The sequence below is a fragment of the Pieris napi genome, chromosome 16 (assembly GCF_905475465.1).
Source record: "Pieris napi chromosome 16, ilPieNapi1.2, whole genome shotgun sequence".
Lineage (NCBI taxonomy): Eukaryota > Metazoa > Arthropoda > Insecta > Lepidoptera > Pieridae > Pieris > Pieris napi.
Genome location: NC_062249.1, coordinates 6,906,655 through 6,924,363, shown reverse-complemented (window position 1 = coordinate 6,924,363; position 17,709 = coordinate 6,906,655). Strand labels below are relative to the sequence as shown.

Genomic DNA, 17,709 nt, shown 5'->3' with positions numbered 1-17,709 from the left:
TTTTTCTCTCACGTATTGTATTTATAACGTAGAGAACTTTGGTATTTTATTACTAGTTTAATAAAAACGTAGTATTATTTTGTTACTGTTAACGGTGTTCGTGTTTTTTTATTATTGCAAATTTTATCGAGTAGCAATTAAGCAAGCTGTTTAATGAATTAGTTTATTTTAATGCCGACCACTACATGGCGGTTGTTGCACTTAAAATGTGACATTATTTTGGTTAGCAGAATGTATATATTGGTGGTCCATTTATTTAAAGTGTTTATTTGAACTAACGAAGTCTATTATTAATCTCTTCACGACTCCCAAAGGAGCTTGGAAAGTAATTTTTTCTTGGTCCTTCGAGACGGAAAAACCTACTTATAACTTTGTAAAATCTCATAAAAAATTTATCAATTTTGAGAAATCGACGATTGCATTGCCAATAATTACGAATCAATCAAAATTATGGCAAATTTAAAACAGCACCTGTTTTAAAGGTGCATTTTTATCCCAAAGCGCGCTCTAAACATTGTTGCCACATAATTAGCCCAATACATTGCAAATCACGTAATCTTCAGTAATTGCGCATACACCCCGTTTTATCGCCTCAAGCGTCGTTATTAAATGCAAACCGCATTTCTCCCTTTCAGATCTACTTAACTTTAGTACTTAGAGACGTCCATACTTTTATAATAGATTTATATTTAAAGACGCAACCTACGAAATTTAATTCCCAATTACTGCACATTAGGCCAATGATAAACTTTTAGCTTCCTAACTTTACACATATTCATATTTGTCAGTGGTTGCCTGGAAGAGATCGCTCGACAGCGATAAGGCCGCCAGTTACTCTCCTTTTTATTTAATTATCTCAATTGTACTATATTAATGTATATGCAACGAAGTGTTAATAAATAAATAAATAAATATTTATTTGTTATTTTACTAAATGGCTTACGGGATAGTTGTGCTCCTAAAAGTCCACTATTAAGATTTAATACTATTTTTAGAGGCAAGTCAGACCGGTTTTCTGTGGCTACCGACTGAAAACAAAAATACTTGAAAAAGAAAATATGTGACGAATATTCTATCTATCTCTGGAATATTTATTAAACATTTACCCAGATTTATCTATCTCTAAAGCCCCTTATATGCGTATCTCTTATCGTTTTCAAAAACCCCTCAGTTAAGCCAAATGTAATTGGTGAGGGGATGTAGTATTTTATTTAGTTAATTAATAAAACCTAATTCAAACAAATCCAACAATTGATACATTGAGGGTTGCTACTTTGATAATTTAGTTTAAAATCAAAATATATACGAATATCAACATATTTTTACTACATTTTTAGACATATACAGAGAGTACAGTCACTTGTCTTTAGTTAGTTTTTATTTAAATGTGTGGTGGTTTGTACTCTATGAATATCTTTTTCCGTATTAGAATTCTGATCTTTAACTTAGATGTAAGCTAGGTAAATGTTGAAATGTCTACCTTTTATTATGTTTAATATTTATAACAGGTATTTATTGAAACTACGATTTAATCATAATTTTGACTAGGTTGGTTTCATTAACGGCCAAATCTTGTAACTGTCAACTGTCATCTGTCAAGTATGGTTTACCCTCTACCGTGGTCTGGCATTGTAAGACACCCTGTCTTGCTTACAATGCCATTATTAGATGAAATTCTGTAGTAAATAAATAATGGTCGAAAAAGTTCTGTATTATTTAAAATAACACGTATGACACTGAGATAATAAATTCAGCTCACGCACAGCCCTGCGTCAAGTACTCAAGGGTCCAACTTCGATTCCTATTGTGTCACCACTTGTTTTTTAATACGGGGGTAGGTTTACATTATACCATTGTTCGACTGTTTGTACGACATCCGTCTGAATGGATGGGACATGGGACATTTTGGGGTCATTATTTTGTAGGGTCAAGTACCTTACGTAATGATTATGAATGATTTGGGTTGGAAATTAAGTGTAGTATTTTGTTTGATTGAAATTTATTAACTATTATTTCAGAAATAAAATAGTGGAGAAAAAGATATGTATTCACTTCAAGTGCAAGTAATATTACTAGATTTAATTATTTCTTAGGGATTTTAAAGCGTGTGATTTTCACACTTAAAAAAATTTTGTGTCGCGATTGTGAAGAACATTTCATTTAGGTACTATGCGGAGTCTCACCTGGCACGTGAAGGTATGTATTAGAATCATTAATGATTGGCTTAAAATGATTTAGTAAACTTTAATATGGCCTTAAAATAAAAAATATTTTTAATATGGTATATCTTGGAAAGACAAATAGTTTGTATATATCTCTATTTTTTCCGATTGGTCTCGGGCCAGTTAACCGACATCAAACAATGGAGTCATTAGCTGTGAATAAAATATTACTTATTGTTTGTTCATTGTTCCCTCCCGCGCTTTTGGTAGCACGATGATAACCTTTTCTATAGCTGTGAACCGTGACTCTGTCTATGTATTATTTTTTCTATGAAAACGTAACTAGCAAAGAACAGTTTGACGTTCAAACATATGGACAGACAATTGATTCAAAAGACACTGTCAAACGCTTGCTATATTTTGAAAGACAGCGTTCTATTTCCGGTTAATAATCGTGACAGTCTCCTCATACCAAATCTATTTGTGTTAATGTCCAGTTTATAATAATAACCGAAACTAAGAGACAAGTTGTTTTGTTACGAACAGAGTCTAATGGAACTGTAATACAGTTAACAAACTATTGTCTTTGATTAACATAACTTATGTTCATTTGAATAAAATACTATTTTGACCGGATTGAAGTTATGTATTATTATAAATTTACAACTATTTAACATAATTTTAAATTTATCCGACGTTTCGCGTGCTTTACAGCGTGCGTGGTCACGGTGACGTGGAAACGTCGGATAAATTTAAAATTATGTTAAATAGTTGTAAATTTATAATAATACATAACTTCAATCCGGTCAAAATAGTGTTTTATTCAAGTTAACAAACTTTTTAATTGATAAAAAGTTTGAAAATTTAAACAAAATTAAATATTCATAGTGGAAACAAACGCCTTTGACCCAAGTCAATGTTTATCAAACTATCAATAAAGTGATATACAAAAGAACAATTAAAAACAGTTCTAACGTTTGCTCTTAGCGCGATGCGAGGTTGGAATGAGCCGCGTTTTAATTAAAACTCACCGGAAGGCGCAACGCCATCTTGCGGCCGCGTTTGACAAATTGGTACGCCAGAGTGACGCGCAATTTTCCCGCTCTTTTCCCGACCATTGTTCGCTTTCCCCCGACAAAATGAAAAGTCGTGCTCCTATTTATTTATTTCTTTTTTTCGGTTGTTATTTTGTTCATTTCTCACTATCGAGTTTTGTTCGAATTTGACAGTAGCATTACATCTGTCATGGGTCGTTTTAAATAAAGCTTTATTCTCGATTGTTCTATATTCTCTCAACAATGCTTTTGCAATTTCTTTGTAATACTTTATTCTTCGCTGAAATAAAGCTATTTGGATATTTTCCAAACAATACCATTTAAAGAAGAATCGTTTTTATGAATTTGATATCAAGTTAATTGATTTTATATACTCTCTTCATAATATCTGTCTTTAAATTTATTTCCTACAAATACTTTCGACATTATTTAATTATCTCGCTATTATAAATATAACCTTTACCTATAAATTTGCACTTACACCAAAACATACCTGTAACAAGAAAATATATTCATTAATACACATTATAATATAAAGTAATATACTTAAGTAGATTACAAATTAAATTTGTTATAATAGAATATAATTTACACCTTTTCTTCTGTTAGATTTTCAAATCTTTCGAAAATAAAACACTGTAATTATTGGTGCGAATAAAAGCATCATCGCGAATCAATTTACTCCCAAGTTAATCAGTAAATATAATTTTATACCGTGGGCGTGGTTGCTACCGACTTAATATGGCCGCCAGTGAAGTGCTGTCATGATCTACGATCTGACATGCGAAGTTTTTTTATGTTAGTTATTATTGGTGAGAGCATGGGTGTCTGTGGTGGTAATTTTCTTACTTCACTTGACTTGATTATTTTTTTATACCGTACATAGGTTAATATTAAGCTAAACTATGTAATATATTTAACGATAATAATACTTATCTTATTCTAAGCTAAAGAGCTTACATATATACTATTAACAAGCTACCCTTAAAAAAATATATTAGGTTAAAAAACTGGTTGTGGGTCTTTCTCAGAGTTCAATAAATTTAAAAAAAAACTCAAATTGACCGTCATCGAGCTTTGAGGTTAGCAATATATTTTGCGTTTCATTTTTCTTCATACAGATAAAATATACAAACATCACTTAGACCATTTAATGTACGCAATACCCCTTATATAAATAACAAATAAAAATAATGGAGATAATTAAACAGAAAATTATCCCTTGCCGATATAATACATGGTACTTAAAAATGTTTTTGTAACATTCATAAGTCGGTACCGGTATTATTCCATACATATGATTTCTGTTAAATCAATGCTTTCCGATCTTCACCTAGATTCAAAAGCACAGTTTATACACTTACCTAGATCGCACTCACCCAAATCTTCCTTCAAGACACTGAATTTTTCATGCGTCGCAAAGGCTTTTAAGATTGCAGGTGCATACGAAATGGGCGGGAAGTGCTTTGACGTTTCGGCGAATTATCAAGTCTTTTAATGCTTTTCTTAAACATTGTGTGAACTACTTATAGGTTTTCAGTTTTACCATTGTTGTATTTGTTTTTGAAATAAAGTTATGCGTAAATGTTTAATGTATATAAAAAAATTAATGGCGTCACAACGTTTTAAGGTCTGGGCCTCAGGTTTCTGTATCTGTTTCATGATCATTTGTTAATCTAAGAGGCAAGTAGGTGATCAGCCTTCTATGCCTGACGCACGCTGTCGACTTTTTGGGTCTAAGGCAAGCCGGTTTACTCACGATGTTTTTCTTGACCGTTCAAGCGAATGTTAAATGCGCACAAAGAACGAAAGTCCATTGGTGCACAGCCGGGGATCGAAATTACGACCTCAGAGATGAGAGTCGCACGCTGAAGCCACTTGGCTAACACGGCTCAATATATATAAAATATATTCCTCAAATACCTGATATTTTGTAAGTAGGAATTATTTTATGATTTACATATTTTAGGTAGTGAGGCGTGTTGGCCTAGTGGCTTCAGTGAGCATCTCTCAAGTAAGGTCGTCGTTTAAATCTCGGCTGTGCAACAATGGAATTTATAAGTACGCATTTAACAATCGCTAGTAGTGAAGGAAAACATCGTGAGGAAACCGCGTGGCTAAGACCGAACAATTGACGGTTAGTAGCCTATTTGATATAATAGATACTATATTAGCCTCCGTATTATATTTTTTTAAATTAGAAAACTTGACTTTTATTATACATAATCTCTAAACGAAACATCAGACGTACACACACCAAGAACTTATATACCAGAGTTAAAATGCCACAAAAAATTAGTAGCTTCAAACAAAAGAAACATAATTTAAACAAATATAAAAATGTCCTAGGAGCTAGACTAAAGAACAAAGTCACACTTAATTTAAATAACTTGCAATTTCCGCTGTAACTGCATGTCTTATGAATTTTTATATTTCATTACGAGCAGTTAAACTTAACTGTGCAGATTAACTGAACAATTTTTGTTTTAATTATAAAAGTTCGTATTAATATTTTTTTTTAAAAAACCTTACAAGTGGTTCTCAGATGTATGTATTTGTTTTGTAATCAAGTGATTTTTTATAGAGTGTTATTATTTATTATTTATTTTTGATAGGTGTTCTGTGCCAGGCACACGCTGTCGATTTTTCTGTCTAAGACATGCGGTTTCCTCGCGATGTTTTCCTTCACTTGTAGCGATTGTTAAATGCGTTATTAGAAAGATAAGACTAATATATACGTATATAGTATAGTTCTTGAGTCGAGACGGATATTCTTTGTAAAAGTAAAATTAATTATATATTTTCGCTACGTTAAAAGTCTACTGCAGTAAATAGTCAGTATAATATACTGAAATAAAACTAGTTTAATCTATATAAACGCAAACTTATTACATTACCCTCTAGCTATATTTAATGTATTTCGTTCACATCAGTACTATACAATTTAAATATAGATTTAAACGCTATCAATACGATATTGTAAAATTCAAAATTACGTGTTGAAATGTGATATATTATTTAAAGTTGTCTGTATGCAATAGTGTCGCCTTCCGGAAACACGGCCATATTCCACGAACGGATGTGTCTATTCTCTATGTCTACTTTTTGTGGCTAAGCGTTTTAAGAAATGCTAATACGATTATCTAGCGACAATCAGCAGACTTTTGGCGAGTTTGACTGGCAATTTTTTCTGTCTACCTTACCTTTTTGGTAACCTACTTGTTGTTGCTGTGTGATGAAATAGTTTCTGCCTTATATACAATTAAAAACATGTGTGTGTACTTATGTACCTACACGCGTTAGAAGTTATACTTCTTTGGCGTAACAAGGTAAAAATCTTTAAAAAAAATATTTTTTTCGCCTTATTCTACGTTTGTAGAAAAAACAATCGAAAAAAGGTATTTAATACATTGACAGTTTTATTATAACGCATTATCTAGTTAAATAAAGTATATTTAAATATCGCAAAAAAAAATATTCTACATAATTAAAGAAATTGTCATTTTTTAATTTAAAATATTTACTACGCTTACTTCAGGGTGTCGGTTTATTGTGACGGTGTGCGCGAGCATCGTAAAAATTTACTCTCATAATTTTTCACTAACGCGCCGAAAGAAGGACTTCAATAAAATCCTTCGTTCCATTTTATTAGGCTGAGAACCAGCAAGTTAAGAAGCGAACAAGGATGAAATTTTAATCAAAAACAGCGGAACCCGCGACCCTTCATTAAATGCAATGCGCACACGCTCGTCGCACCCGTCCGCTCCACGCTATACAAGCTTAATCACCCGGCCTCGCACTCGTTACTCTAAGCTCATAAAGGTAATCCTTTTTAAATAAGTTGGTGAAATTGAAGACTCTTTTGATGATTTTGACATGCAATTAAAATTATTTTTATTAGCATTATTCATTATTATTAGAAAAATGGAACTTGGATTTTAACTAAGCTGTAGCTTACAGTATATTTAATTTAATAAGTGTATATATAATTGTTTCATTGTTAGTTACGCTTGTAACTAAATTATAGATTTTTTCATTTCAAGAAATATATTTAGTTTTTATAATTTCTACAACTATAGGTATTAAACCAAATTTATATGTCTGAGGCTCGTATTCTAAAGTTAATCAAATCTAAATCTAGTTTCAAGAGTCAATTTCTGTATGACATATTTGACAGCGTTTAAGACGACTTGTGATTCGAATAGAATATGGACCTAAGATAAAAATCGATAAATGATTCACCGGAAAACCGAGGCTTAATATTCGTTCAATTATTGTTACGTTGTTCAATTTTTTTATGGTAAATTACAAATCGCTTTATTAATACCTGAAGACGCGTGCGAACAACAATAATTCATATTTTATTAACCCCCTAATAGTGAACAAGACATCAAAAAGGGCAATTGTGCATCAGACATGAATTTTATTAAGCGTTACATTATTAGGGCGGTCGAGGGGTTATGATATTTAAATATGAATTAATATGTTACCATTACCACTGGATTGGCACTTGCCGCGTAGCGGGTTTTTATTGGTTATTTCCTTGCGTAATAATTTGAATTTAGAACATTATCGTAACACTTTTTAATATCGACGTAAAAAGTAATTACTTGGTTAAGAAAGTTAAAATTATGTTTTTCATTTGAAACTCGAATTCGAAGAATATGAATATAAAAATCCAAATTCAAAAAACGAATATTGAAACCGGAAGTGGATTTTGAAATTCAAATAAAGAACACCGCAACTTATATGAGCCAATCTAGCATCATTTGGTACAGCAAATCGAATTGAGTTTCATCCAACAGATGGCCCTTGGCCCATCGGAGCGATGACAAATTCGCGATATTACATGCGGATTAATGTCCGTGCACTTTTTAGGGTTAAATTGTCTTTTCGGGATCACCCTTGCGGCTATTTAAGCAGCCATTCAAATTTGAACTTTCTTCACTAAGATTAAAGTCGAATTTGCTACGAACGAGCTTTGCATTGTCTTGTCAACGCAAAGGGTGATTTCCCCAGGCTAGATCTGAGCGATAGTTATCATAATCTCTCTATTGACATGATGTGATGACACATGTCGTGCAGTCGTGTCCTCGATGTTCCTAATGTCACGATTAAAAAATGGATGGGAAGGATCCGAGCGGACAGTTCACAATGTTTGTTTATGAAGATTCGTATTTGCGTTGTTCTGTTTGTACATCCGTGTATTTATCTAGATTGTTTAGTTCGAAAAATAAATTATTCTTTATTTAAACTTAGATGACTTATTAGTGCAGACTATTTATGTTCTATTTTTAAAATGTGAATCTCTTATTTGTCTATGATTCGTCTTAGACAAGTTCAAAACACTGGCATCTGACATCTTGTCAACGGATCAGAGTTAAAAGAATTTAGGATTTAAACTTGTCACTTAATATTAGCTTCGCATTAAGTGCTACAGACGATGTTATTCTAGTCAATAATGATTTACTTTTTATAATATAGCATTAAGAGCAGCAGCAGACCTAGCTACTGCATGCGACTCCCATCTCTGAGGTCGTAAGTTCGATCCATAGCCGTGCACAAATGGACTTTCTGTCTATGTGCGCATCTAACACTCACTCATACTGTTAAGGCAAACATCGTGAGGAAACCGGCATCACAAATCCAAAAATCTACGACATTTGTCTAACAGAAGGCTACCTACTTGTCTAAGAAATAAAAATGATCACCGAAACTTATCTGTGGACAAGACCCGTATTTATTTAGCGCCACTGGATTATTAAGATAGGTCATATATTAGAAAGAGATCGCCTGGATGAGGTTTTTTATTAAAAGCCCTCACCCGTTTCACTTAGTAACTGCTGAATAAAGACTAATCATGCAACATAGCAGTGAACCTCGGACCAATCTGCCCGTGATTGCCCAAGATATCGAACAATGAACGCGAGGGCGTAATTCGAAATTAATACAGGCCTGCAATTACGACGTCGAAAATACGACAAAATGCAGAATCATAGAAAATTACAGGATCCCAAACAAATGGTACAAAAGGACCCCTCATGTCGGCGAAATACTTTATGCACTAATGGGGACAATTTTTTAATATGGGGTGAACAGCAAAGCTTTTAAACAATTAGAATTCATTGCAGTGCACAACTATATGAAAATCGGTAAAGATGAGATTAAAATTATTACCTCGTACGTATATGGGTTTTATTTTGAATAAGATTCCATGTGTATCTTTGAAATTTGGAAAGTCGTAAAAAATGAATCGTAAATATGTGTTTACAAAATTTATTTTGTTTTTGTAATAGTTAACAAAATATGTTGAAAATTTTCAAGTTTTGTAAACAATAATAAAACAAAGAACATAGTGAGACGTCGATGTAAAGCAATTTACATTTTAAATAAACTTCGTAACATAAATTCCATTTTTCTAACAATATACTCTTGTCAGTGAATATTAAAAATATTCTCTAATTGGCTGTTCAAAGTACACACTACAGAATAGTATTGTTATAGGATCAAACCATCTACATTTCGTATTTTGTAAGTAGAAGAAAACCCATTACAGGTAATAGAAGCCACTTCACGATTAAATATTTGTACGCAAATCAAGAAAGCTATCAAGAGGCAACACTAGAAGCTCACTTAAGCCCCCAAACGTTACATGCGAAATACGCGAAATAATCATACGCAAAAAACCCTAGCGACAAATGAACATCGAGGCTCGAGAGGTCATTAAAACGGGACTCGATCTAAAAATGAGGGGGAGTCCAAGAGGGGGGGAACTTTTGAGAACCCAGTAATTGGACCAGGGAGGGTCTCAAATCGCATTTGAAACTGCGGAGGCGGAAAGGCGGCTGAGGCGACTATAATTAACAACAAATATGGGTGAATCGATTTTTACAAAATCCACCCATTAGGTTATTCCGCGAGCAATTACGCAAACAATATACCTTTAAATATTAACGTGAAACCACGTTTTGTGGGAAAAGTTCGCTTGTTTACCAACTGCAATGCCGTTGTTTTCTTTACCGGCTGTTTTTCTATTTTCTTTCGTAATTGAGTATTTGTTGGGTCGGTAAATGCGGCAATTTTAAAATTGACTCGTAATTCTGTACTCAAAGCAAATAAACGTCGTAATTTTGTTTGACACACAATATTATAATTTGTAAAACAATTATTGTGATGTTCGAGTTTGAATTGGAAATGAAATTGTTAGCCGACAATTCGTGGAACTTTAATCTGCTTATAGACAGTATTATCGCAAATATGGTGTAATTTAGAATGGACGTACGCAGATTTTTATTGTTAATAATGTAGTGATTGACATTTATTATAATTTTGTTTTTGTATAATGCATACCAAATTTTAGCAAATAAATGGTTAGATGAAATTGAATACTCAAATTAAAATATTCATAAAACTTAAGCCTATAAAAAACTCATCATGTTAAAGTGTATTATCGGGACCACACATGGTATATCACAAAATCTCGTCACATTATGTTAATAGCTAAGATATGACAAAATAGAATATAATCCTCTTTGTACCGGGAATGGACACATTAGGCACGTCCACTGGGACTGCCTTTGATTTTCGATACGTGGAAATTAATATGGATTTCGATATCAAATATATTCTCTACACCACAAAGCTAAGGCGCTTGCCGGCATCTATATATTTTGAACTATCCATATTTATAGATAGCGTGATTTAGAAAAATTGCGCTACCAACTTTAAGGTCTCAGCCTCAGATGTCTTTATCTGTTTCGCGATCATTTGTTTTTCACGCCGTCTACTATTTGCGTCTAAGTCATGCTGTTTTCCCTCAATATATGAGCGAGAATTAATGCGCAGATAGACAAAAGTCCATTGGTGCACAGCTGGGGATCAAACCTCAAGGATGAGAGCCGCACGCTAACGGGGTATTACTGCTCTAGACTTCTTAACAGGAAGGTAAATGTATAACATTCTACACGTAGTGTAAAAGTCGCTTCCCCTTCGTATGGACCTACCTTTCTAACTCCTGTTGCGAGCAGTTATATCCAATTATGTAAAGCACTAAATGAAAATATAATAGTAAATGTCACGCATACAAATTAGATACTTAGTACTGTTAGTACATTTGGAGGTTGTGAAATATAGTTACCTTATTATATAATAAAGATGCTTCTGATACTAAAGAGTTTAATGAATAGCTATTAAAATAAAGTAGCATTTATTAATAGAATTTAAATTCAAAGTTAACTTTTGCTATTTAACGCTTTTAATATTAAAAGATTGCTAACCCGAAAAGTCCTTAAAGAATTCCTTACGAGTATAAAATCTTAACGTTTTCCTTAAGCGATGACAGTATAATTTCGTATCCTAAACTAATGATTACCATTTATAAAATCAACATCATAACGAGCCAAAAAACCATAACAAAAAATAATTGCGGGTTCACGCACGCGATTCACGTGTCAAATAACTTGTTACTGACCCTAGCAAATAAATTCATAATCCCGCTTATAATAGATTTAAATAGCATGAAATATTTATTTTTTGTTCGCAAACAGCGGGGCACAATCGCCGATTACCACAATGCATATGAGCGGTTATAATAGTCATAATTCGGTGTTTTTCGAAGGGTTATATGTGGGGTAAGTTGGTAAATTGGATTTAATATTTTGTGTGAAATTGAACGCTCATTTAAGGGTTATTAAAGGGTTAATCTGAAGTTGTTATCTGTTACAATGTTTTCATAAGTGTTACAAGAAATTGAATTGTTCAAACCTTTTTGTATAGATTGGATAATCGCAACACATTACACAACGCGTGTAATACTAACGTTTTATTTCATAAAAGGACTTTAGGAAAAGGATCTACAGTTCTCTATAACAGGTCCGATTGTGATTACGTGCGACTGTTATATTACTTGTTTGTATTAGCCTTCGTATTCTGTAGTTTATAGCATTATTTCTTTTGTTTTAAACAAATGAATCTAAGTACGTTTAAAGTGAATCGATAAAAACGAACTTATTTTTCATATCTTTGGAATATTAATCGTCTATAGCAGAAATTATGAAAGTTAATTTTTGTTTTATTACTTTTACTCTTTCAAAGGATATTAAATTTAAAGTTTAATCTTGTAAAAATATCCTTAATACCCAATGCGAGGACGAAAAGGAATGAAAAATCATCAGACTGAATTCGGCGATTTAAATATAATCGAAAAAAATACAAAACTATTAATTCATTCAGTTAATTAAGGGTAATCGCAACAGATTTACATTCAGCTAACTAACAAAATAAGTTCTCTCAAAAATTTAAGCGGAAAAGTCTTAGGCTAGGAACAAAAAGGGGGCTTGAAAAGCGAAAAAGCTAGAAAGAAAACAAAACGCTCACACACAATAGTCGGAATGAAGTAAGCCTGAGTAGCTGTACGTATGCAGTGCCTTTAAATGTTAGGGTTGCCACTCTTCAGATATTAATTGGGTTGTGGGGGTTTCAACAATACAAATTACATCCATCGAGTGAAGGAAGCCGATTTCGAATGTTGTTCAGCGAGATAAGATTTGTAGACTGTAGAGTTTATATTTTTATTCCTGTTATGCTAAAAATTGATTAGTTCTGCTTAAAAGTTCCGAAAATACTTTCTTGCGTGACTTCAGACGCTCAGTTGTAGAGTTAATTTACTCCCGTAGACTTTCGTATATAAAAATCCAATTCGTTACCTTAGACATCAGTACCTTTTTCCTAAAAATACTGCAATAACAGCAGGCGACAGCAAGGAAAGCTTTGACACAAAATTATTTCAACCATGGTGAATGAAGTACATCGATAACCTTTTATTGTCAACTAATTAAAGTCTGTTTTTTCTTTTTTGTTGTACACTAAAAATATTTGGCATGTTTACCTTCTTATTTTATAAAAAAAAACTATATGTGAAGATTTGTAATTAGCCCACAATGTTATATATTATATATATATGTACATCTATTTCTGTATTGTGTAAATCTTCTGAATAAATAAATAAAATCTAGCTATTTTTCGTAAAAAAAATAAGCCAGTCTATGTCACTTCTTACTCAAGTTATTAGTTCTGTCAAATTGAGTTTACTATGTGATGATTGACAAAATAAGTAAGATTTCATAATTCAGATCTGTTTAAGACTGATTTGCTTTTTAACTCTTTCAAAACAAATATTCCATTGGAACTTTTATGTTTCATTTCATTTGTAAGTACACATATGCTATAATTGGCTAAAACTGAAATGTTAGACAGCCCTATTTGGCAGAGGTAACTGGGGCATATGGAGGGAGGCGGGTTGAAATAGGACGTTCTAGGCAATTACCATGCGAGGATAGACTCGTATCTCCCAGGTCTTATACAAAATGGTAAATGGTGCACTTCGCAAGTTTCAGCTTTAATATATTATTATTCAATGTTTTGTTGGTGCGGTGCGAATGTTCATTATTTTAATTAGCTGTAGTGTTCGATTTTCAAATTGGATTTCGGCGAGCTTTGCTCAAACCTTCATTCATAAACGCCTGTCTTATTACTCTTTAAATCAATGTATCTGAAACTCTTATGTAATATACTTCTAAATATTAAAAAATGTAATTGTTCACTTAAGAATCTTAAATTTTAAGAAGAAATCACTAGAAAGTTGTTAACGAAACAGTAAGTAAATTTTCAAAATGTATACTGTAAAGCTGAAATTCAAATTCCGAATAATTTTAATAAATTTTGGAATAACCCCCTTTACAAACAAATTGCCCCCTTGAGAGGCGTGTGCCCCACGTTGGGGCACACGCCCCACACTGCTTTAAAAATACTTTAGTGCTTTTTGTTTTGCCTGTAAAATAGGAAATAAGGATAATAAATAAATAAAGTTAATTAAATAACAGTATTAGCAAACACATTGTCTAGAATGATATTTTTTTAATTTTGTGCACTGACCAAAAAAAAAACCAGTGCCGTTATAACCTTTTTAGGTCTGGGCCTCAGATTTCTGTATTGTATATGTTTCATGATCGTTTGTCCTGTGCCTGAGACACGCTGTAGACTTTTTGGGTCTAAGGCGGCTTGTCTCACGATGTTTTCCTTCACCGTTCGAGCGAATGTTAAAATCGCACATAGACAGAAAGTCCATTGTTGTACAGCCGGTGATCGAACTTACGACCTCAGGGATGAGAGTCGCACGCTAAAGCCACTAGGCCAACATTGCTCTGTGTGTTTGAATATAGCGAGTTTCAAAATATTATTGATGGTATAAGTTCACAGTCATTTTACAATACGGTGAAGGGGTTGGTTTCATTACAACAGAATAAGTATTATGTAGGTGAACACGCTAGCAGTTTAAGTGTGCCGGTGTCTTAGGATTTTAAATGATCCATGGATCTCTCTCTCCAGAGTAATCCAATCCGATTTTATATAACTTAAAAGAACTTCAAACGTGTTCTCACTTAATTAGTATGAATTAAAAAAATTCTATATAATTTTTTATGTAACACGCTGAAGGCAGGATGTTAAGTGATAGACACTCACATTGCCAGATGGCACGCAAGTGCGTTGCCGGCCTTTTAAGAATTGGTACGCTCTTGAAGGATCCAAAATATGAATGTTATGTGTTTATTGATGTATTTTTAAATTCAAATTTTTTATATTCTAATCTATCCATGTAAGAAATGACGCGCGGTTTCGCCTGCGTTTATTCTGTATTAGTCCATAGACTATCGAACACAATTTTTTTAAATAATTTCGTAATTCCTGAGATTGCGCGATCAAAACTTTTTTCTGAGATTTTAATATTTTAAAGTGATAACATATAATTGTAATGTTGTTATTTTTGAAATAGCATTCGTGTTTAGTACATACAAGTCGTATGTACTAAACACGTAAACACCCACAAGTACGAAGATATGCACTTCATCTAGTTAAGGGTGGCAAAAGTAATACTTTTAAAAGCATTCCCTTTATCCAAGCTCTCATTGTTGGCGCCGACGTATCTTGGGGGATATTGATATATTCCATATTTTAGCTACGGGGAAAATTATAAGATATCTATGTAAAGAGTCGATAAAAACTTAAGTATATGTACCTTTAAAAACATTGTTTACGCTATATAAAACAAAAGTCTAGTAAATTTAACTACTAAATTTAGTTTTATTTTTGCAATACAATAAAATATCGTGAATCTTAAACACAAAAACTGTCAGGCATAGAAGACTGACACAGTCTATTTTCTCTGATCTAGAAAGAGAAATCATCACCGAAATAGATGCAGATATCAAAGGTCAAACATCGTGATAAGAGTTGTAGCGCCACTGAATTGTGTGACCTATTATTAATTGGTCAAATTTAATATCTAATATATAAAATTCTCGTGTCACAGTTTTCGTTGCCATACTCCTCCGAAACGGCTTGACCGATTTTGATGAAATTTTTTGTGCTTATCCGGTATCTATGAGAATCGGCCAACATCTATTTTTCATCCCCCTAAATGTTAGGGGTAGTCCACCGCTAAATTAATTTTTTTATTTTTTAGATAAATTTTTTTATGATACAGCATTAAAAAATACATACAACCCCTAATTTTCACCCCTCTACGATCAACCCCTATTTTTATTATAAATGATATACATGGCAAAACGACGTTTGTTGGGTCAGCTAGTATTATATATTTTTGTTACTTTGGAATTTCCAAAGTAAAATTAATTAGTATTGTAGAAATGTAGTGTCGGAGACTTAAAAGCTTCGCACGCGCAGCTCCAAAAGCAGCCGACAAATTATTCATGTAATCACTTCCGAATCATATTGAGTCGAATTGTTAACTTAAATATGACTCAACAGTTGATAAAAATTTCTGATTAAAATACTAAATCAAATCAAGATATGATTATAATTATATCAACTATATATAAATTCTTCTTGTAATAGTCATCTACTTTCCAAAATTCTAACGAAGTTATATAGAACAAATTTAAGCATTACTTTTCATAAATTAAATATGTGTGATTACGTATCAGACAAACACAGAGAATGCGGACTAGCTTCCTGCGAAGGCTGTACAAAAGCCTTGAATTTTGACAGGTTGAAAAATTAATAGGTTGAAAAAAACCTCATAATTTGCGGAATGAGACAAGATTTCTGGGAAACAGCGGTCAAGGATTTAAGTTAATAAGTTATGTATATGAACAATTTTACTATAAAGTCTAGAAATAATGCCGAACATACGATGTTATAGTAAACCAACTGAGCATTTTGCAACTTGAAATGCAGTGAGCAAACAAGCTACTAAATGAAAGAAGCGAGTACATCTCAAAAAGCGCTCGCTAAGCACACGTCAACAGAATAAAGAAAACTCCGCGGATTTACACTTAAACCGGAAAAATTTGTGATTACACTCCCTCCGAACGACGCGGGAATAAAAAGAAATCTCCTAAAACGTCATTACGGACATAACTCCACTGTCCCCAGTATACATCTCCCATACAAAATACTTTAAGCGGAAACCCCATACGCATCATGACTCGACAATAGACGAAACCAGTATCTCCAGTAATAAAAGCACCGAGCGCTCACATTAAAATCTTATCCCTTTCTTAAATAAAAAATTCACGAAAAAATAAGAGTGGATACCTCCCTTCTATTATTCAGACCACCCCATCTCCCCCGCTCCGTATGAACGTTGAACGCGTGTGAAGAAAATTCAAAGAAAATCTAACTTTAGTACTACGATGTAAAGATACTATTGCCGTGTCGAGGCCGATAAGAGATCGATCGAAACTCGTTTCTATATCCGCTATATACAGTTCAAAATCGTGTGTAATAGAATGGGTATTTTGCAGGGAAATAGCGGCTTTGGTCGTTAGATATTTAAAATGAGATGCAGCGCTCGGGTGGGGTGGAAATCCGAATTACCGGGGCGTATGTAATGATTTTCCCGGACGGAATTATGCCTCGGTATCGGAGACGAATTCGAGACTGGAAATTGGATGTTCTTTTTAAGTCGGAAACGAGGGTTACCAATGGATCGATAGAAATGTTTCTGGTCGAAATAACTAATGCTATTGTGAAGCTTCGAGTTTTTAATTGAAGATTTTATGTACTCTGGGGATTATTCTATTGGTTTCATCTTATATTTAGCTATGTGATATACCCCTTAGCATAAGCCTGAACTTAATTAACTACGTTATGCATGATTTAAATAAGAAATGAAGTATGAATCTCTTATAAATATGAAGTCTAGCGAATAAATTATTTTATCTGAACTGTGTAGATGTCACCGTACAATTATAAACACCGTTAGATTGTAATGTATCTCGCGAGATTATAAACTGTCGAAAGATTGTGAACCTCAACGAACTGCTTACAATTTAACGTATTATTATTCGGTAGTTATATGAAATTGTTGGAAAGTAAAATTAATCTGTAATTGACCAAAGAAGTTTGAATGATAACTAAGTTAGTGTAGTACAATCTACCGAATAATAATACGTTAAATTGTAAGCAGTAAG

The 17,709-nt window shown here is 33.0% G+C and overlaps 1 protein-coding gene across 8 annotated transcripts in view; it reads right to left on the bottom strand.

The window, feature by feature from the left end:
* LOC125057040 (protein pangolin, isoforms A/H/I/S) overlaps window positions 1–17,709 on the bottom strand; it is a 124,218-nt gene that overhangs the window by 44,358 nt on the left and 62,151 nt on the right. For 7 of the 8 annotated variants that reach the window (XR_007118159.1, XR_007118161.1, XR_007118160.1 and 4 more), the window contains exon 5: window positions 3,699–3,710. The exons of the other annotated variant lie outside the window; for it this stretch is intronic. Coding sequence is in view for 4 of the 7 variants with exons in the window: in XM_047660466.1 (XP_047516422.1) it covers window positions 3,699–3,710 (12 nt within the window). In the remaining 3 variants the exon portion in view is untranslated. The remainder of the gene's footprint in view (window positions 1–3,698; window positions 3,711–17,709) is intronic. 8 annotated transcript variants of the gene reach the window in all.